The sequence below is a fragment of the Leptosomus discolor genome, chromosome 12 (assembly GCF_034619465.1).
Source record: "Leptosomus discolor isolate bLepDis1 chromosome 12, bLepDis1.hap2, whole genome shotgun sequence".
Lineage (NCBI taxonomy): Eukaryota > Metazoa > Chordata > Aves > Leptosomiformes > Leptosomidae > Leptosomus > Leptosomus discolor.
In genome coordinates, this window is record NC_141402.1 from 12544764 (window position 1) to 12566631 (window position 21868).

General features: G+C 43.3%; 1 protein-coding gene across 1 annotated transcript in view; it reads left to right on the forward strand.

Moving 5' to 3' along the window:
- Positions 1-21868, forward strand: part of BRSK2 (BR serine/threonine kinase 2) — a 313310-nt gene that overhangs the window by 142230 nt on the left and 149212 nt on the right. Inside the window, exon 2 of the mRNA XM_086472059.1 lies at positions 14545-14639. Coding sequence (XP_086328185.1) covers positions 14545-14639 — 95 coding nt within the window. The remainder of the gene's footprint in view (positions 1-14544; positions 14640-21868) is intronic.

Sequence of the window (21868 nt, forward strand, 5' to 3'; positions counted from 1 at the left end):
GCCACCTCACTGGAGGTGGAAGTCTCAGCTTCAATTATGTGTATTGTTACTCTTCTTCCTTTTAGCAATTCAGAAAAAAAGGATTGATGGGAGTCTTTGAGGTAGGGTAGGGGTGAAGGTTGGCAGATAAACTTCACTTTAGGGTAGGGAAAGGGTAAACTGTCATTATTGTCAGCAAATTAATACTCAGTCCAGCAGTGGCCTTTTTGTGCTGTGTGTGAAGAATTAGAGGGCAGTTTATATGGCTGGGTGTCTACTGAGGGCATGTAAGCTGAAAGAATCAGGAAGAAGGTTGGGGTGAGGAAGGAGGAGAAGTTGTTCCACACTTCCAGCCAATAAAAGCATGGATTTACCACAGCAGTGGCCCATTCATGGCATTGCCTGGAGTCAGAGCAGAAGCATGTGAAGTTGTCCTTAAGCCAGTAAGGTCTCTGCTTATAGGATGACTCCTGTGAATGGACAGTGGCATGGCTGAAGGGAAACAAACAGCTCGTTCACATCTTTCTTTCTTTCTCACTCCCTTTTTGTGATTCAGCTTCTGGTTTATTTTTCTTTGGGTTGCCTTGTACTAGCTAGAAAACTTTAGGGGAAAGGTTTTCTTTTAGCATAAAACATGTACAAAACATGAAGAATTTCTCAAAGTAATTTAGATAACATTTTTGAAAACTGCTGCAAAGAAGCATTGTTGTTCCATTAAACAGCCTCAAAACACTCTGAAAGTGTTCTTTACTCAGTAATACTTGTAGAGGCTGAATGGAAGCAAACCACCAAATGAACCAAATTCAGTACATTGGATTTTTGAGACTAAAAGCAGGAAGAATGGCTGATACACCAGAGGGTTGTGCTGCCATCCAAGGGTACTTGGATAGGCTGGAGAACTGGGCAGGCAGAACATCACAAAGTTCAGCAAGGGGAAGTGCAAAGTCCTGCACTTGGGAAGGAGTAACCCAGGCAGCAGTACACTCAGGGGACCAGCCAGCTGGAAGGCAGATCTGCAGAGAAGGACCCCAAGCTCACCATTAAGCCAGCCATGCACCCTTGTAGCGAGGATGACCAACTGTATCCCGGGCTGCAGGATTGACCAGATTGAGGGAAGTGATCCTTCCCCTCTGCTCAGCACTGCTGAGGCCACAACTGCATCCAGTTCTGGGCTTCCTCAGTACAAGGAACATGCAGACTTAGTGGAGTGAATCCAGGATAGGGCCACAAAGATTGAGGGACTGAAGCATCTCTTGCAAGATGAGAGCTGGAACTATGCAGCCTGGTGAAAAAGCTTGAGGGGCTCTCCTCAATGTGTATATATACCCGATGGGAGGGAACGAAGAGGGAGCTGACTCTTGTCAGTAGTGCCCACTGACAGGACAAGAGGCAATGGGCACAAATTAAAACATGATTCAATCTGAACACAAGAAAACACTTTTTTACTGTGAGGGTGGTCAAACAATGGAACAGGTAGCCAGAAAGGTTATGGAGTCTCCGTCTGTGGAGGTATTCAAAACCCAACTGGACATGGTCTTGGGCAGCCTGCTCTAGCTGGCCCTGCTTGAGCAGAGGCTTGGACTAGATGATCTCGAGAAGTCCCTCCCAGCCTGTGTGATTCTGTGACTCTGTAACCAACAGCAGATTATAGATTTTTTTCTTTTATTTTCTCCTCAGCAGTGGATTCTGGAATGCTAGCACAAATCAGGCAGCATATTTAGAGAAGACTTGATTTGTTTCTTCAACCCCGTTGCTAAATAGCTGGCCATCTGCTGCCGTGATTTTCTTTATGCTATTTCCAGTGCACTGCCACCAAGTGCAGTCTGGACATTCCTGCTCTAGTATTCACGCGCCTGGTTGCCTCTGTGCTTTCAGAAGGCACCTTCTTTTCCCAGCAGAGCATTAGGTACAGTACACAGCAACATTCACATGCAGCTGCAGAGGTAGATTTTGAGTAGAGTACACTGCATAGAGGAGAGATGAAGGTTTTCAAAAGAACCTTTGTTTTAGACTTCTTCATGTAGTTGTTAGTGGGATTTATAGTTGATGCTGTAGACAGAGGGATTCTCCATCATATTTGACAGCTTGTAATCACACACAGCCACAAATTTGCCTTAATTCCCTTTAATCTGACTAGAGGGGAGCACCTTTGCTCTTTCTCAGTTCTGGTTTTCTCAACTGCAACTAGAACATAAGCCTCTGTTTAGACAAACCATATCTGAGAAGTAAGCTTCCCTGTCTCCTGGAGCTTGCGGGGGCTTCTATCCCTATGAAAGGGAAGGGAAGAGAGCTAGCTTTAAGGACTTTTTGAGTCTTGTATCTGCAAGTAAAAATGGTCCCTCAGGAAACTTAGGGTAGGTCCTTGTGCTGCTGAAATCCGTGGGGCTGAATCTGCTTCACCTCTGCCGTTGGTGAGGCTCACAGTACCCCCATGCTTTCAGGCGCTCCTGTTTCTGATGCATGAGGCCAGTCTGCTTGTGCAGGAGGCCTTGTTAACCTGGGCTGGACCTCGGGAAGTAGATCCTGTGCATATGGCGGTGCCATCACACCAGTTTGTGACATTACATGGGTCACTCCAGCTCACAGTGTTTCCCATACTGGTTTTGTTTGTCCAGCTGACCGAACCATGTTCATTGGTTTGCAGATTGAGTTACCAGAATTGGACTTCCATCTCTGAAGACTAAAACTTTTCTATATTTGGCCTTTGCTAGAGTTCTTGGTTCTCTTTTAGAAGTCTTTTTGCATCCTGGGTGAGAGGTTTTTAATTATTCCCTTAATATGATTTTGACTGTAACCTGTAACCTTTAGTGTCTTAAGTACAGAAGGTCACAGACAATTAATGTTTCTGTGGGATCCCTGTCCTGCCAGGTAAGTGCTATTCCGCTGCTGCTGTTCTTGTGTTCAGGGAGAGACTCTTACATACCCCACCCTATGCAACTTGGTCGTAGCCTTAATGTGCTGGTGGCCTGACCCTGCAGCATGAGTAAAGAATATCATAGCAGTTTGTAGTCACTTAGGAGCTCATAATACACAGCCAAAGAACTTAAGTGTGTGTAATGTTCATAAGGACAAGACAGTACTCTTCACAGGCGGTATCCCTTAAGGCCAGTGGCTTTGCAGAAAGTGATATGTGATTTGTGTAATGCTGTTATTGCTGGGTAGTGCTGTGTTACCTGTTTATCCCCTGTGTATGTTGGGACACTGAACGGGCACAGCAATCAGTTATTTCTGAGCTGCCTCCTCTTCTGAGCGTGAGCAGCTCTGCGTCACCACTGAGCTCCTGTGTGGCCCTTGTTTGTAGCCAGTGCTACAGTGCTGTGTCGCCTCCTTGGAGAGGCTGGGAGGGCTGCGGCTCTTCTGAGTCAGTGGGAATTGGGAATAATTCCAGGGAAGCCGATGGGATCACACTAGCGTACCTGTGGGGAAAACTGGGTCCTCACGTGGGAGTGTTGCTCTTGAGGGATGGTATTTTTAACTTCTGCCTAGACTTTGTAGCTTGTAGGGAGAAGATGCTTATTGGTCTTTTGCTTATTTTTATGTACTTGTCCAGGCTTAAAACTTGTCCTTCTTCTTAAGGTAGTTTTGTTTTCATTGAACCTTCCTGAGTCTGCTGACACCTCATGCTAACTATGTGGGGCCAGGAAATACTATTCTAATAGAATAGAAGGCAATGAGAGGAAAAACCCTGGAGATGAGATCCTCTGTTGACATCTAGAAAACTCGCCTGGTCTTTACCCTTCTTTATTGTGGCTCTGGCCATGAACTAGTGTTCATGGGGAGCCTAATTTAAGCATTTTATGGTGATATTAAGACGTTACTAGCCTGAGTAAAGGCAGAACCCTTTCCTGTGTGGGAGAGGGGTGCAGTAAAAGGTGCTGTAGATGCAAGAATAACAACGCCTGCAGATTCGTTTTGCTTTAGTGATAGATAGGGAGATGTATACTTTGATAGCATGAGAACAGCTGGCTCTGGCGTAGTTATAAGGTCTTCTACAGCCATATCTTTCAGCTCTTCCATCTCTTTCTCTACAGCAACACCCATTAGAGGAAGGAAGGTTTCAATAGTAGTAAGCTGCTGATCAAGAAACTGGTCTGCAAATTCCTGAAACAGATGAGCCTTTGCATTGGCTTCAGTGGGCTTTAGATCAGACGCATGGGTTGTTCATCATCCTCTCCAGTGAATTCTTCCAGAAGAGAAAAATTTGCTGTGGGATCTTCCAGCAACCCAGGCAGGGGTTGTTGCATAGAAATCCTGGAACAGAAGTGTGACACCAAGATGTGTTTTGACAGCACAGTTCTCATGCCACTGTCCTTTCATAATCACAGACTCCTGCTTGAATTTGAAATTGAACTCTATTTCAGGACATGCTTAGCCTCAGCCACTGTGGTATGAATTTCCAAGTGATGAAGCTAGGTATTAGAAGATGGGTTGTGGTGTGTGTGTTTGTGTTTTTCCAAGCACCTTTCTTTTGAAAGGAAATTAAAATCACTATATTTTCTTTCTTGTTTTTGCGGGGGCACAGCTGACGGTACTCTCTAGGTATTACATTGTTTCTCATAAACCTTACCTTAAATTAATGAGGTGTTTGGGCCTTTTTTATAACCGTGTATTGAATATGACCCCCCACTTTCCTCTCTCTGTAAGGAACACAGTGAACCAGCTGTAGTGAAGTTTGTACTACATGAGCAGGCAGCTCCTGCTCTTCTTGGTGTAGAAGTCGATAAATGCTTTCAGCTCCATGCTGTGACCTGAGCCATTATTCTCACATTAAAGGAAATACTTTTGAAAATAGTTTTTTTAATATGCCTGTTTTTGTTCATTAAAATTATAATAGTCTAATTTTTCTGACCTTTCATTCTCTTGCTGTGACTTGCCTTTTTTTAAGCCAGAAATCAGTTTTCAAATGGTCTTCTTCCCACTGTCCTAAGCCAGAGGCTTGGGGTTTCTCATATTCAGTATAATTAAAAAAAAACCCAGTATTTCCTACACTTTTTGCAGAGGAACATACTGCAAAATGGGGGAAGCAGTCTGTTACAATTGTGTCATGAGATCTTGGCTCTCATAGTTTGGTGATGCACATAATGCACTATGGAGGACAGGAAGCACTTAAAACATTTGCTGAAATTGAGACTAGATAGGCCCACATGTAGGGCTGTAGGAGTCACGTGAAAATACCAGAATGTTATTAAAATTATTAAATTTATTAATATTATTAAAATATTTAGCCAGACTGAACGACTGAAGGCTAATCTACATCCTTAACTTTCCCGTACTGGGCCTGCTTCCAAGGTGTCTCTGTAGCCAGCTGCTGAATTTTGTTGAACCTGTTACTGAGGGCTCAGTGCTGAATTTAGTTGGTGTTGGCAAGTGGGATCCAAAGCTGTTGGAGGTGGATGATCTGTGGACAGCTAGACGTGCAAGGTGTCTGGATTAACCTTGTTTCACTAGGAAGCCACATTAGTATTTCTTTTTAATAAATAATCCAGACATCATGCTTCCAAACAGGAACTCAAGAAGTCTGAAACTCTAGTAAGAGGAACTGCATTAGCAATTTGGAGAGGCTTGAATTTAGGCATTAACAGGATTTAAATTCCAAATCCCACTGCCCTCTTGGGAGGTCTCGGTATCTTTCTGAAAAGGGCATACAATGGGAGCCACATACAGAACAGGGAAGATGAGGTCCCTGCTTGATTCTTCTCTTGTATGTGATAACATGATAGTGTATTCTGTGATTCTGTATGGTGGGAGTGTCTCCGTGTAAGTAAATGGAATGACATGAACATAAAGGTCTCATGGTCTTGAAAGTCTTTCAAAGCTAATGAAGTCCTTCCAGGCTTTGTTGGATGCTGTTGACTGAGAACCAAACACAAGAGGAAAATACAAGGGCAACTCGGGTGTTAGATATTCTATTTGGTAGATGCTGGTTGGCCAACAGGACAATGTGCTCACAGGTCTGGACCTAGCCACAGCATCTGTTGCCTTCTACGTAGGAGAACAGAGAGAGTAAGCTCTATGGAAGGAAATGATGCAAGTGATAGGTGAACCACAGGACAAGTGGGTAAGACTGTGGAGTGTTACTGCAGGAAACTGTGCAGGAGACATAAGAAGCTAGAGACGATGGGGATAGGTGTATGGGAGGAAATTATAGGTGTTATGACATGGGGGGGAAATAGGATGTCCACAAATGTGGTGAGGACCTGTTGGGATGGGACTGGATATCTCATTAGGGAACATGAGGAAGATCCAGGGGTTTGTGGTGGACAATGAAATGAAACTTAGAGTGTGGATCTGCAAGAGATCAGCCCCTGCAAGAGATCCATACCACTGTGTACAGACAATTTGTTTGTAGCTGTAGAACAAAGTATGCAGTGGCTATCCAGCCCATTTCTCCTCTGACTGTGTATGAGCCATACCCCGCTGCCATCAACAAGCCCTTCTGGAAATCATGGGAGTTGGGATGTTCTGCATATGCTTGTGACTTGCTGTTTGGCGCCTTGTTCATAGCATGGGTGCAAGTATAGTTAATCCAAATCACTTCTTGAGCCGTTACTGAAGGGCAGCGTATCAGCAGTTGGTGAAAATCCTGTTAGGAACCTGTCAGCGGGTGATTAAGAGATGTCAGAGGGCACAGTAAGCTGTATCAGTGCTGAGCTGGGTAGATGAAGTGTTCTGTGGTGAGCCTAATCTTGTGAAGAGCATGACCTCTGCTGTATAAAGGTTTTCCATGGTAACCCTCCTTTTTAATTAAGTTCTTAATATACATATAACCTAGCCGAAACAGTCTTGGCTGATGGGAGGGTCAAAAGGGTGTCAGGACTTCCTGATGGAGAGAGGGTGGAAAGGAGTGGTGAAGAAGGGGAGATGTAAGAAATGAGCATAGAAAATGGGATTAACATCAGCTAAAAGCCCATGTGAAGAGCAGTTTATCTGCTGTTTCCCCTCCTCCTTCCTCACCTCCTCTTTCTCCACTGTGTAGCGTTCCCTCCTTGTTAGTGCATCAGCCCTTCTCAATAGATCACTGGACCAAGCAGGGATGTTGTGGCTCATTACCCAGATGTTACCTAATTATAGTGACATGTTTTCTAAAGGATACCTTAGGCAGGATAGACAGAGCTCTGCTGGCTTCCTGCTATACCTGCAGATGGCCATCTTTGGTCATCTCCTGTCAAAGGATTAATGAATTCTGAAGGGGGACATGGATCTCGTCATTGCTCAATAAGAGCTTTTCAAGCTCTTGGAAAGTAGAAAGAAAACCTTTTGACTAGAAGAGCTGTGAGTGAAAGCAGAGTTTTCCCAACACCCATCCAGAGATGTAAAAAAAAAGAGTTGTGGGGGTTTTTTGTGGGGTTTTTTGTGTTTTTTTTTTTTTTTCTGGTACATCAATGGAAAAGATCTGTGATATTTTAATTTATCTTTTTTATTTGAAAACAATGAAACCACTCTTCTCTTTCCCTGTCTGCAGGGGGTGGGGCTGCTGCCCAAATTCTTTTAGACGTCCGCTTTGGAAGCTGAAGTCTGCACTTCTCCCATGGCAGCAAAGCTTAGTCTCCCAAATGTTTTCATATGGGAACAAAGACTTGATCTGAAGTAGGAGCTCAGCCCACTAGACATCACAAGCTGCTGATAGATCCCAGAGGACCTCAAGAGTTTGTTAGAGTTTGGCTGATGAAATAACGGCATTTTACAAATGCAGCATCCAGTGTGCCCATCAAGGTTTGTGTCCTGGTTCCCTGAGGGGGCCTCTTCAGACACATGAGTGTGTGTGGTGAGGTAGGAAAGACAGCGTGTCAAAAGGACTCAACAGTCACGTTCTTTGCTATATTCAGGGGGCACTAAGGCTTTCTGAGAAGTATTGATTTACGAGATATTGTAAGAAAGAGACCAAGATAAAAATCAATAGAGGTGGTGTTGGTTCTGTGTGTTTTGATCCTGCTGAGCTTGGAGGATGATCCTACCATAATCTCTGAGGCATACAGTGTAAAACCTACTCCTGGTGAGCGGCTGTGTGTGCATATGTGTCAGTGTCTCTTGTTCTCTAGTATCAGGCATGTGGATCCAGTCACATCTGAGCTGATGCATTGTTCTCACCAATGTCTGAGCTTAGGATTGTGTCGCTTCGACTGGCGAGCCAGCGTACGTTTGACAATGCTTGTAGCTCCGGACAATAAATCTAGGCTATGACAGTTTGGTGTGCAGCTTCCCTGGGCTCTGAGCTGAGGCATGTGAATCCCAGCACTGATGAGCATCTCCTTCCATGCTCCTGCTGAGCATTTGAACTCTGGCTTTAGTCCTACTGTAATTAGAGTTTATTCTATTTAGAAACAGTTATTTCATGAGCCCTCAGAACAGCCTTGTAGCACTAGAATCTTTCTGTAGAAGAGCTCATGGTCAAATTATTTCATTACCATCGTGGGTAGCTCCATCCTCATCCTTTTAGGTTTCTAGACAACCCTATACCTCCTTTCCCCATATACAATTATAAATTGATACCATATAATTTGCCTGTCACTTGATGTAAGGCCCTGTTTATTTTAAATGCGATAATTAAAGATAACAATTGCTATAGAAAAATAAACATCTGTTCAATGAGAAGACTGAGTAATTAAGGGCAATTATTGATTTCCATAAGTAGGATGCCCAGTAACAACGTTCTTTCCAGTGCAGCTAAGAAGAGCATAAGATGCTTCTTGTAGGAGACCAGAAGTCTGTGTGCTACAAGAACTGGGAAATGAAATGGAAGCTATTAATGAGAAATTGTTGGACCTTTTTTCCAGATCATATCTAAGATGCAGTTTTTTGCAGTTGTAACATGTAAAACTTGCATAGGGTTTAGATCCCTTTCCAACATTCTTTGTAAGCATTAATCAGTTAATCCTTCTACAACCCTTGCAAGGTAAGTAAGTGTTATTAACCTTATTTTATGGCTATGGAAATCGTGTTGCTGTGGGCCAAATTTTAATCCATTTTCCACTTTTGTAGATCTAAAGCGACTTCTTTGCAGTCAGCAGAGTTAGACACTGTAACCGAACTGATCTAACCCTAATTGAAACTACAGCATTTGTGAAGATAACTGTTGAGAATAAAGCAGAAGAATATTACATTTGAAGTATTGTCCTGTGCTGCATTTGAGTTGTGTTAATGCTTTTGTTTGCTTTAAGGCTTGATTTTCTAAACTGACAACCTCAAAGGTTTGCAGATCTTGCAAATGCTAGTACATGTAGTTTTCAGGAACGAGCGTGCATGAATACTTTTAAGGTTTACAACAGCAACCTCCAATTTGTGGGGTTAAATTGCATTACTCGTCTATAAAGATCATATGTGCAAAGTTCATATGCAGCAGTGGTGTACACACACTCAGCTTTTTAAAAAACGACGTACTTGAGTTTGTTCAGCCTAAGATTTTTGTTCCTCTTTTAATCCAGGTAGTTTGTTACAAGTACTAGTCTGAGCCCTGAAGTAAGCCACAAATGTTTGCGTCCTGCAGTGTCTAGATTAACATTTGCAGAGTATTCATTGACTTGAATTAATTGGCAATTAGCTAACTCAAGTCAAAAAGGGAGTGATATTTCTCTCTAGACATTCCTTTAATTGCTCATCCAGCCAAAACAGATACTACTGGCCAGACCAGGGCTTTCCGCTCAGATTTTTTAAGAAGTTTTTTGACAATGTTCTCTGACGTGAAATGAAGAGCAAGCAACAAGCGATGTGCAGATGGTTTTCTGAAATCAGTGGCTACTTTCCCTACTACAGAAGTGTATCAATACTTACAAATAGGGCATTGGGTTGGTTTGATTTTTAAAAGGAAATGAAAGCCCTCCATTTACCCTTGGAAAAATCACATGTATTAAATGTAGCAAATGTACCTAATTTTTCATTCCACTTCTTGAAGTAGTTATTTGCCTTATGGTTAAAAGTCAGGATCATGAGTTACTTTTGTTTAACATTTCTGAAATACTGTGGGAACATTATTCATTGACAATGAGTATACTGTAAGTGCTGTATTTAAACAACAACGTTGTTTCATTATTTATTAGTCTCTCTCAAAACGATAATTAGTTTCAGATCTTTGGCAGACTCCAAGTTTGGATAGGATTGAAAACCAGTTCTCTCTTGTTCCCAGAACATTTCCCTCCCTAATGAAGAGGATCATTAGTAAGGTGTTACTATCCACAGTTGTGTTCCCTCATGCTGCTAGTGGGTATGAAATAGCACCAGCTCTGAACCCTTAATGTTTTATTCCATCTGTGTTAGAGAAAATGGCTATACAAAATGCCAGGCAAAAGTAAATCAGCCTTTTCTGAAATCCCGTCCTTGGCTGAAAAGTCATGGAGGTGATTGCCAGTTACAATATAGGCCATGGAGATGACTTGCTGCGATCAGGGATTCACAGTGAATATATTGTCTCAGCTGGAGGGAAGCTTTTGCTTCTCCATCCCCACAGTATGTTGTTCTTGGGTAAAATAAAGAATTTCTTTTTGTACTGCTTCAGGGTGGGCTGCCCACCTGTCCAGCTGATCTAAATCTGTCCCTTGCTCATCACGTAAGCTCCTGTCCTTTGCAGAAAAGATCTGTGTATCCTTAATTATCCACAGGGTGTGAGTTTACCAGCAGCAAAATGCGCAGGCGTGCTTGTTAGCAGGTCAGTGCAGCGTTAGGCTGTGTCAGGCCCGTACGCTTCCCTTTGCTTTTCTTCTTTGAATGGCATCTTTCCCTGCTGTCATCTGGGGTTCCTCATGCTCGTGGGTTTTCAAATTGTGGCTTTTAATTAGAAATGAAAAGACAATGTTAGCTCACACGTCCACTTGCTTTTCAGTGTGTTCGTGTTCTCTTCTTTGCTCTCCAACCTGAAACGACAGGGCTGGTTCCGGTGCAGTTCAGGTGCTACGATCAAAAGCAGCCCAATGTGTGCAGCTCATAGGATCTAACAGCCTCTTTGAAAGCCCCGGCATGTCAGTGCCCGCAAGCTCCCAGGAACCACCTAGGGATGGAAATCTGAGGTGTGCTGGAAGGAGCGAGCGAGTGTGACAGCTATGTGGGTGGCTTGATTTCCACAGCATCTTAGATTTTTCTGCCAGGACAGACTGGAGTAAACTTTAACAATCACGAGAGTTGCTTGCCTGCATTTGAGGGGTTAATTACTCATGAAGCTGACATGCTCAAACTCTGTATGTTGCCTGGCAGACTTGCTTTAAGCCAAGCCAGGGCAAAATACCCTTTTAGCGGCAGCCTTGTTCACTTTCCTTTGAGGACCACACAGGTACCTGTGCTGGCCTGAATGTATAGACAAGCTTTACAAGTAAGTACCTAACTTATTGACACGTTTGATTGGAGGGTTGCTATGGATTTGAGGTGCTCATTAACAGCTGCATATACAGGAAATAAGAAAATGGCAGATCCACAGCATCTTCCACAACCCTGTGAACACACCCTGGGCACTTGCTTCTAAGCAGGTGTCTCTGCCACCTCCAGTTCAACAATAGCTCAGCAGTTTACTTGCGTAGTTGCTTCTTATTCTAAGGATCTGTCATTGCGCAGATATATGATACATCTTGAATGCTTTACGTTCTCTGTGTCAGTAAAAGGGCTTCCTAAGCATCAGAAGCCCACAGGAGTTCAAATCCCCATGTAAGTCATCTCTGAGTTATGCACTAGACTGGAATTACGGAAGCCCTGGGTCCAAGCCCTTCCTGCCCAAGCTCAATTAGGATTTCCTAATAGTAGCAGGAGGGCCCTATCCTCTAGATGGACTTACTAAGAGGGATTTTTTTTGGCTAGGCTGGCATTCAGATGTCAAAAGAAGTGGTTAGGGGAGGGGGGAGGAGGCAAGGCAGAGCGACATGTTTTATTTTTATGCAAAAATTGCATTCAGTGAATTTAGTACAGTGAAAAGTGCTGTCTTGGGCTGTTCAGAGGGTTGTCTTCAAGTTCTATCTCTACGAAACAGACAGTGGTGACAGTGCATTTTTTTTCTTGTTTTTTTTAAAACGCGAATGAGGAGAAGAGGAAAAATGCATTAAATCTCATATTTGTTTCTTACTGTGGCATAAATCAAGAATGACTTCTTGAGGTCGACGAAATTAATTCAATACAAAATCAGTGTGATTTAGTATCAGTGTGATTTTTACAAGGTGTGCAGTGTCTTCTGACAGTTGATCAACTTTTTTATTGGAGTAAACAGAATGGTTTAATCTTAATTTTTGATTTTCAGTGGTAGGTTGATAGCCAGAAGGACAGCGGATGCTGTGAAGATTGCCTGTACAGCATGGTGGTGTCCCAGAAGTTTGTGGTTAAAGCCCTTCTATGACTCAATGACGGGGTGCTTTAGGGGGAGGACAAAGGAAAAATAGTTTACAGATCAGCCAGGCTCAGTTGGGGAGCAACAGTCTTTGAAATAAAACTCTGAAGTGTGAGGTATCAGAAGCCTTATATTTTCTTCGGGGTGAAGGACCAGTTTCAGAGAACTGTTGTTTGTCACTTTTATTGACCTCTGAAAATAATTGGTCTTCAGCATGTTACAGTACAGCACTGTGCCACAGATCCTGGAGTCCAGGTGAAGAGGACTAGGCTAGAGGTTCTGCTAAGATTTAGAAGTGTAAGAGCAATGTAAAGAGTGATGTGATTGTGCTGTAATAGTGCAGAGCTGTAATTTATGCTGGAAGCAGGAGGGAAGCAGTCAGCACAGACTGAAACCACGCACTTTCAGGAGCTAAGTAGCCACTATCCAAACACAGAACAAAGCCAAAGAGAAAAGCGTACGTAAGGCTGCAGCTGCCGTGAAGGTGAATGTAGAGCCAGTAGCGCCATGGGTAATATTGTAAATTTACTGACCAGACAAAATTCAGTCATAAGAGTGAGGAGTGGCTGGATACCACAGCATCCTTCCCCAGCTGTGCTTCTCAGCCACTTCAGGCAGAGGACAGGCTATCGCTATCCACAGATTCAAATGGATTTGTCAGTGTGCTGTGCTCTTAATTTTTGTGACTTGATTATGTCATGGCTAAAAGTAAGGATGTCAGCACTTAACCAGATGAGACTGAGAAATTATGTGACTAGAAATATCCAGAACACTTGAACACGCCGTAAAAGAGATGTGACTGGAAGTGAGTTGGGAGTTTATTGCTCAGCATAATAACCAGTGATTAATGGTTTCAAATTTATGATTAACTGTGTAGGAAAAAATATGGACAAGTATCTGCAGGAGATTGCTGGAGTCCCTGATGAAACTCTGGTTCACTTCACTGAGGACAGTTTGTAGTAAAGCAATAGTCTGTATATTCCTCCCTCACTAAAGTGTTCATTGTTTCACTGCTGTGTTCGATTTGCAGATAAAGCAACACGTATGGCTTTGTGCTCTGCATCAGGGGGTGGGGGCGGGATCTTAACTGCAACCCCAGCTGGGAGCTGAGCTGGGCTTTTTCTTACGTGCGATGTCATTGCTCGTCAATGCTCTGCGAAGCCCAGCAGGGCTCAGTGGCACTGGGGAGGTGCCATTTCTTCTTACTTGAGTTATAACTGAATTAAACTAAATGACAATTTGGCACACTGTGTGTGGAGTGGGATGGGATCCAGCCTGTCAGGTGGTGTGCTGCATGTGCACGTTTGATAGGAGTAAAAGCTGAAGCAAACAAGATCTCACTTGAATAGACCTACAAAGTACAATTTTTCCAGGTACAAATTTTCTCAATGACGATAGAGTTGAGAGCTCGGGACAGTCTTAAACTCGCTTGTGGGAGATACTTCAATGTACTTTCATGCAAGTCAGCAGATTTAGATCAAAACTTTGCAGAAGTTAATGCTTCATGTATGTTACTTACCTCTTTCTTTTAATTCTTGGAGTTTTGTCCCATATTTTGGTAATAGCTCAGACATCCTGATCATGTCAGGGATATCTGTATCCTTTTGCCAATATAATCGTTTAACAGCACTCTGAGTTATTTGAGAACAAGGGTGTAGTAAATAATAACAAATAAGAAGAACTTAAAATTGTGTCAGCATATGTTGATGTTCCTCCATGCCACAACGGCATTCATCACAGTGTTAACTTCATAAAACAGGGTAAATTCAAACCGTAAGGGAAAACATAATGAAGTACCTTTTTATTGTGATCGTGAAAGCTTTGGAAGGAGCTAGAAAAACATAGAGGCCGTATCTATACTGCAGACATTTAAGCATCTAGTTTTGTTGCTTTCTGAGCTTTTGTTGATGTCAGATATAGGCAAAAGCCCTTCGCCTAGCACGGTTAAATTGGCAGAAGTTTACTTCTCACTGGTAGAATGCACTTTGAGTGGTGAGAGCTGGAGTACAGCATTTCAACAAAAACACAGCTTTAATGGCAGAAACTGCAACAGCATTAAGGACGGTGGCGGCTTCATTGCTAAAGGGTCGCAATGTGGGCCACAGGGTCTTCATTACTCATGAGACCTTACCTGGCTGGAGGAGGGATGATCAGAAATTTGTTTGCATACAGGTTGCCAGCTGCTGGGTGGCATACTAATAGCCAAAATCTCAACAGCGACGATCTCTAACAAATTCTTCCTTTCTGTTTTGCTCTGTTTCTCCTTGCAGGGCTTGTGAAGTTGGGGGTTCACTGTGTCACGTGTCAGAAGGTCGCGATAAAAATTGTCAACAGAGAGAAGCTCAGCGAGTCGGTGCTAATGAAGGTAATTTTCTAATGGGAGATTTTTTTAAAAAATAATTTCTCAGCTCTGTGTCTTCTGTTCCATGCAAAATTAATATCTTTAATTATGTATAACAAACATCCCTGTCAGTACCAGGATTATGCGGAGCATAATAACAATAATTTAGTTATGGGGGAGGCTAGGGCAGCTGGAGTTAAATGGGAGTATGCCTGTGCTTTGTGAACAAAGCTGCAGAGTTGTTGCTTCTCTGCTGGGGCAGATGTGGGTTGGGCATCCGACTTCCACCGCTGCAGCAGTGCATAGCAGCTGCGGTACATTGCAGATGGAGGTGTGCAAATGTCAGTAGAGAGAGACTGAAGAGAGGCTGGCGAGTCTGTTGTTTGAATACTCCTACTGCTTGCTCTGCTGCATGGGTTCATCGTGATCTGGTGTGCCAAAGTCCATGACTGTTAAAAGCTGTTGTAATTCTGTTAACTATCCACAGAGCTGTGCCATTGGAAACCATCAAAGTGTGTCCTGGTGGTCCCAATGACTGCAGTGTTCAGAAGAGCTTAATTCATTTTTTACCTAGCCTTCTGATATCCATTTCCTTGCACGAGTGTCATTGATTAATCTTGGAAACCTAAAAATAAAATAAATATATGCATAAAAGTGTATTCATGTGATTTGGTGACTAGAAGGGCTAAATTCAGCTTAATGGAAGGGAACACAACTGCACTGCAATCAACAGAATTCCATCAAGCTATCACCTGCAAACGACACTGACAGGTCTGTGTGCAGCATAGAGCACTTCATTGGCGTAAAGTCCCTATAAGCATGTGGAGCATATTATCTTTTCACTGCTGTTTCTTGTATGTACTTCTGTGTCTCAGCTGTTTTCCGGCACAAGTAAGTATAGCAACCTTAGTAGCAGCAGAAGGAAAACAGAGATTAAAGGAATATGCAGTCAGTGAATGTTACACATACAATGTAAGTTTGTTTTTTTTTCAGAGAAGGATTCTTAAAGTTTATATTCAGTTGTAATGTGTTCAGACTCACCTTTCTGGAATTTCATTGAAGTATTCCTTCTCCTGCAGTACTGTGGATTCAAACAGTCTTCTAATACAGACCAAAAGTTAGTAAGTGAAATAGGTAAGAAAAATGCAACTTAAAGGGGAGATTCAGTGGATAAACGGAATGCAACAAAAACAAAAAAATGTGTGTAAATGGCAGAATCCGAATGAGACTCAAAACACTTTGAATATTTTCCAGAGTAACATAGTAGGAATATTTTTAAAAACAGGAGCATTTTGTTTGCTGAGAGACACTGTCTGGTATCTGTATAAAACATTTTATTTACCTCATTGACTTTCAGAGTAGGAGGCAAATCACTTAGCATAGCAAAGTGATCTCTCTGCTTTAGTTGTGTTCCATTACCTCGGTTGTAGTATGAAATCTGAGTAGTGAAACGGTGTGTTAGGCCCTTGTTTACACAGCCGCATGCTGAAGCGTGCCGTGTTTTCTGTAAGGCTGTACCGCATCCTTCTCAGGCGGAAACAGCGTGTTGTATCGTGATTTGCATTTTCGGACCATTCTTGGTGAGATTTTCTCTTTCAAGGACTCTGTTCTCTGTGCTCAGGAGGTTGGAACAACAGATGGGATTGAAGTGGTTTTCCCAGTTCTTGCATAAACTCAGTAAGCAGATGTCTTTTCAGGAATGCCCTGAGCCTGATGGTCACAGACAGGGCCTGAGACTTCTAAGTGAATTTGGAATTGACTGTACTGTTAGCCAGCTTAATCCAGCCTGGCCGAAGGGGAAAAGTGCTTGCAGCTTTTGGCAATCCCAGTGTGACCATTGCGAAGCATCCAGCTGACAGCTTGCTGCGTAGAGTCAGCAGCCACAGGGAAAGAGCCAACAGTGAAGCCAAGTCGTGGTGGTGTGGTGGCATTCCTACTTTGCAAATCTTCCCACTAGCTCATTGGTTCCAGTGACTCTCTTTGCCAGTGGGCCGTGCAGAACAGTCCCTGGAGCCAAATGATTCAAGACCACAGCTACTCTCCTAAGCCAGGCCCAGATTGATGGATTTTGCTTTAATCCATCTTTGGACAGAAAAACTGGATCTGACAAATATGAACACCTGCTGCATGAAGCTGTAACACTGCAGTGCTGTGGCCATTTATCCTAGAGCATAAGGAAGAAGTCTGCTCGCGGTCCTTTCAACATCTAAAATGACAGGCACAAGCATATACAGCCGGCTGCTTTCTTTGTCATCATTATTCTATTTTGACTTGCTTCTTATAGCCTTCATTTCTCCAGTGTTTTCGCAGTGTTTTATTCTGTATGTTCAGGGAACTGTCCCTTCTTTCTGCAGCTGCTCTTCATCTGAGCTGTGCAGAATTGAGAGGCATTTGCTAAAGTGCTTTCTAATCATAACGTCGTAGTATCGATATTTCTGGAGAGAAGAACTTGGAATTGAAGCAGCTGGTCTCAATTAGCAGAACTGCTGCTATGGAGATGCTACATGGGCAGGCACGCTGCAGCACAAGCTGCAGTGAATGTATCATCCAAGTGCTTGCTGCCCTGTCAAAGGACAGGGCTGCTCAGTGCACATGTGAGCCCTTTGCTTTGTCATGCCCTTACTCGCTAAATGCAGCCTGGGGAGCAGTGTTCCTTTCCCAGCTCCAGCTGAGGCCTGGTTGGGAGCCTGGTCTGGGGGCAAAGCTACAAATGTAGTTTCATAGATGAGAACAGAAGGGCTGGTTCTGTTCTTGCTTCTGCTGTCGCACAACTGGTAAAAGCTTCAGCTGGGTTTCTCCAGCCGTGCTGTGGTAGCCCCAGCTGATGTGGAGACCTGCCTCCCACAGTATCGCCAGCGTGCTATAGCACAACTTGGCAGAAAGATTTCAGAAAAGAGTGTCTTATAGAGAGTGTCTTGAGATTGAAATAGGGTTTATTGATTTCCCTGAATTGCTTCTGGATCGCTGAGAGGGAAATGGGGCCCAGAATACAAAAGCTGACTGTGTCCATAAAGCACTAAGCTTTCCTGAACAGGCAGGTTCACAACTAGTGGTTGTGTTTTCAGTACCAGCACAAGTGTTTGGAGTTTATAACTTCAGAATATGAAGGTTAAAGCAAATCTTTCCTCTGATGTGGCAAAAGCTTGTTTGGAAATGTTGAGGTGTCTCATTGGACATACTCAGGAGAGTCCTTTCCTCTTTACCACCTCACCAGTTCTCTGCCACTCCCTCCTTTCAAAGAATAAACAACAAAAAACCCTACTCTTTTGGTGATGCCCCAGATGAAATACTCTTTGGACAGCCAGGGGTAGTAGAAGCAGTGGGAGCATACAGGGTGAAGAGCGAGAAGGGAACAGCTGGCCTCGGACTAATTGTGTGAAAACGCAGGCATCCTGAGAAAGCCACAGATGTCCCAGGCTTGATGACTGGAGCCCAGAGCTCCGTATGTGTGCTTTGTGTGTGTGTGCCTTTTGTTCCTTCTGACCCAGTCCTCCAGTGCTGGCCTTGCAGCGAGGCAGGTATTTCCAGGCTGGGGGATGGGAAGAGACACAGTCCTGCCCACATTTCTCACACAGAGCTCAATTGAAACATGGGTGGTGGGTTTCTTGTTTTAGTGCCTTGTGATGCTAATGAGCTCTGCTTCCCAAAAATTCTGCAAAGGTGTAGTGTGTGTTCTTAAGCAGGGAGGATCATGCAGCTATTGCTGTTGGAGATCACTGATTGCTGAAATAATTGAGCGGATGGGCAGGTAGCAGGATCGAGTGTCAGCTTCTTGGAACTGCCGAGGTAGCTTGTGGAAGCATACTTGTAATAGGCACTGCTTTGCACAGTCTTTTCGTCATCTCTTCCTTCTTTCTGAGCTTCTGTTTCAATAGCTACTTCTTTCTTTACTACCTTGTCCTGCTTTGAGTCTTTCCTTCCTTCTCCATTTTCTGTCAGTTGTTGTTTTACCTCTTTTTAACCCCTTTCATTCTTCTTTTCTCCCCCATTCTGTGATTTCTTTTTTTTTTCTGTCTTTTCCCTTTTTGCTACAGAAAGTCATGTAATAACTGTCGTTGCTTTGTTGCAAAAACTGCTGAAATGCAGCATGTCTGGTTGAGGTGCCTGTTCTTCAAGGAAAAAGCTTAGAAATTGGGCACAATTAAGAAAGTACCCAAGAAAGTAAACAATCAGAGCTCATGTTTTATGAGAGACTCAAAGGACTCAATCTACCTAGTTTAAATAAAAAGAAGGTTAAGACATAACAATTATGGTCTGTAAATGCTGATAAGGAGAATAGGCATTTGATAATAGAGGATGTTACAGTCTTTGGGGCAAAAAGCTTATTGAAAACTAATAGTTGTAAGCTGTAGGTAGACAGATTAAATGTAGAAATACTAGGCCTATTTGACCACTAGATGAAGTTACTGATTGGAACAAGCCACTCGAAGCTCTCGTGGTTTTCCCCTGAAAGACTATTAAACTTCTTATTAAACAGGTTGCCCAGAGAAGCTGTGGCTGCCCCCTCCCTGGCAGTGCTCAAGGCCAGGCTGGATGGGGCTTGGAGCAACCTGGTCTGGTGGGAGGTGTCCCTGCCCATGGCAGGGGGGGTTGGACAAGATGGTCTTCAAGGTCCCTTCCAACCTAAATCATTCTATGACCTTATGATTCATCTTAAAGTGCTGTGTGTTTTTTCTAGATCCTAGTTCAGCTTTGGCTGCTGGACTTGCAGCAGGAAGTAGCTGAAGATGGTTTCCTGATCCATGCTATGCTCTGACTAGCTCAATGCACCAGTGTCTCTGGCCTTAAAACCCATGGAGGTGTGGGTTTCTAATCACACACTTGAAATCTGTAAAAAGTCACTTATCTGCACCTAGAACATAGAGAGAGATGCTTGTGCAAGGTGTCTGCAGAAGCAGAAATTTAGGCTTCCCCAAGTAAAGTTGAAGAAGGGGATACTTGAGAGCAGCATCTTCACTTTGGAATACCTCATTTTCAGACTTTTCAAACGAAAGACTGTGATATTGGCTGACCTAGCTGTCCTCAGCTGCTGACTGGAGGCCTGGTCTACAGAAATCATTACCAGAATATCAGAACAGTGTAACGGAGAAGCTAATTCTGAGACAGAGACAGAAACGGAGTGAATTGTGTATCTTGGTTCAAATTCAGCTTTGATCTTTACAAGGGCAGTTTCCCCGACATTAGCGAAGCCAAACTCACCAACACCAAACCTGTGTTTCACCAAATCAGAATTTTTTCTTCATGTATTCGATAGTAGCCTAACTGTTTTCCAGCTGCAGCACTTAGGAGTTTTACTATTGATTGTGGTGGAAATGGTGTTAAGCTCCTGCTGAATCCCACTGACTACCCCTGCCATTGGGTACAAATAAACAAAGAAAGTGAGACGGTATGATTTCAGCAGTGAAACGTGTTTAGATAAATCTAGGATACTGGCACACGAGGTTTTGGTGATGGTCATATTAAACGTGGCAAATAGGAAGGAAAGTATTTCCATTTCTTAAACAGAAGTCCCAAAGAAAAGGTTTTAAAGCATGCATCAAACTTTCCAGGACTCCCTGATTAAGAAACACTGTGCTAACTTGCTGGTGTTCATCTGTTATTCTCCTGATTCATTGTCGTATTGCTGCAAGAAGAGAATAACCATATTCATGGCAAATAAAGATGAAAGGAAATTAAATCTCCCCAAAACATGTCTGTACTCTCTGATAGTTGTATTTTTACTTGCCATTGAATATGCAGGTTGCAGTGTACAAATGAGCATGTTCACGCTTACATGGGTTGTCCCTTGCGCATTTGCTGCATGTGCTTGTTAAAAACACACACTCTCACCCTCATGGTGGTTTATCTTTAACCTGGAGAGTTACCACACGCTTGTCTACTTTTAGCACTGGAAGACAGCAGATTAGAAGCATGAGCGTGTCTGTGTGTATGTTTGACAGTGTGTAGGTGGTCAATAAATTGCAGGAATGATTGGCACTCATCAAAGAGCATGAGTGCACAAACACACTTACCCCCCGCCTCTGTGACCCTAGTTCGTATTCCAGTAGCAACCCAGTTAGCACAGCACAGCTGCATGTATGTGAGTCTCTCTTCTGAGTTCAAAGAGATAAAAAAGCACCTTGCAATATGAAAAACACAGGGAAAATAAAAGGCGCTTTTTTTTTCCCCGGCTCCCTTCTGCTATAGGGAGTTTGGGAGTAGGGATCTGTTACTGAATGTGTAATGCAGAGTGGTTTGTTTTAAACTGGAGCTGGTGGGGAGCACTGAAAGCCTGCTCACCTGTCATCTGAGCAGTGAAAGAAGTTGGGTAATTGTATTTTCTTTCAGAGAAGAATCACTCTCCGCCCCCACTTTCCACCACACCCACAAGGAACACAGTTTGTGGTATTCTTAAAGAAGGAAGTTAAACAGGAATCACGAGCACACGATGTACCTGTCAGAGGAACAAACCTGTCAAGTATGCACAGTGCCTTTTGCTTTTTAAAGTCAGTATGATCAACAGATGCATTTGGGCAAGCTTTAAAAATAATTGGCCTTGGTTTTTGCACCCTACTCTTAATTCCTCAGACTTGTATGATAGCAGTCTGGCTCAAACCTCTGTTGTGCCACACATGTTCTACCCACAGCCCCGTGTGTGCAAAGACATAGACAGAGATAGTCTGCCATGCTCGGGCGCTGCCTTGGTCATAGAGCAGGAAATGTCCCTCATGAGCCCCGGACTGAACTAGCTGAAATCAAGGAATTCTTTTTTTCTGTTCATTTCACTTGATCATAACCATAATGCCTGGATAGGGAAGTAACTGCTCCCAGAGATGAGATGTCTAGATGTGCTCTGCCATCCAGTCCTCATCCACCTGTGAAGCTGCTGCCGATAATTAGCCTATAAAACCCCTTTCTGTTCAGCTTTCTCTTTAACTGTTTCCACTGTAATTGTGCCATGCTTGCACGTGGGGTGAGACAGCCCATAGTTTGACTTCATGTTGCTTTCTCTACTGAAGCTTCTGGGAATTCTCCTCTTCCTTTGCCAAAATTTATTTTTATCAAAAGATGCTGATTCACAAAAGTGTTTTCTCTGAAATAACTTTGGCTCAGTGAACTCCCAATATATCAAAGACTACGTTTCTTTTGAACTCTCTCTGGATTCATAGCAGGCTGTCAAGGAGTCCTGCTTGCCATCTCCAAAGCTGAGACTCTGGAAGTCCTGCCTCTGCAGGGATTCCCACCACCTCTGAGCCCTGGGTTACCAAGCCAAG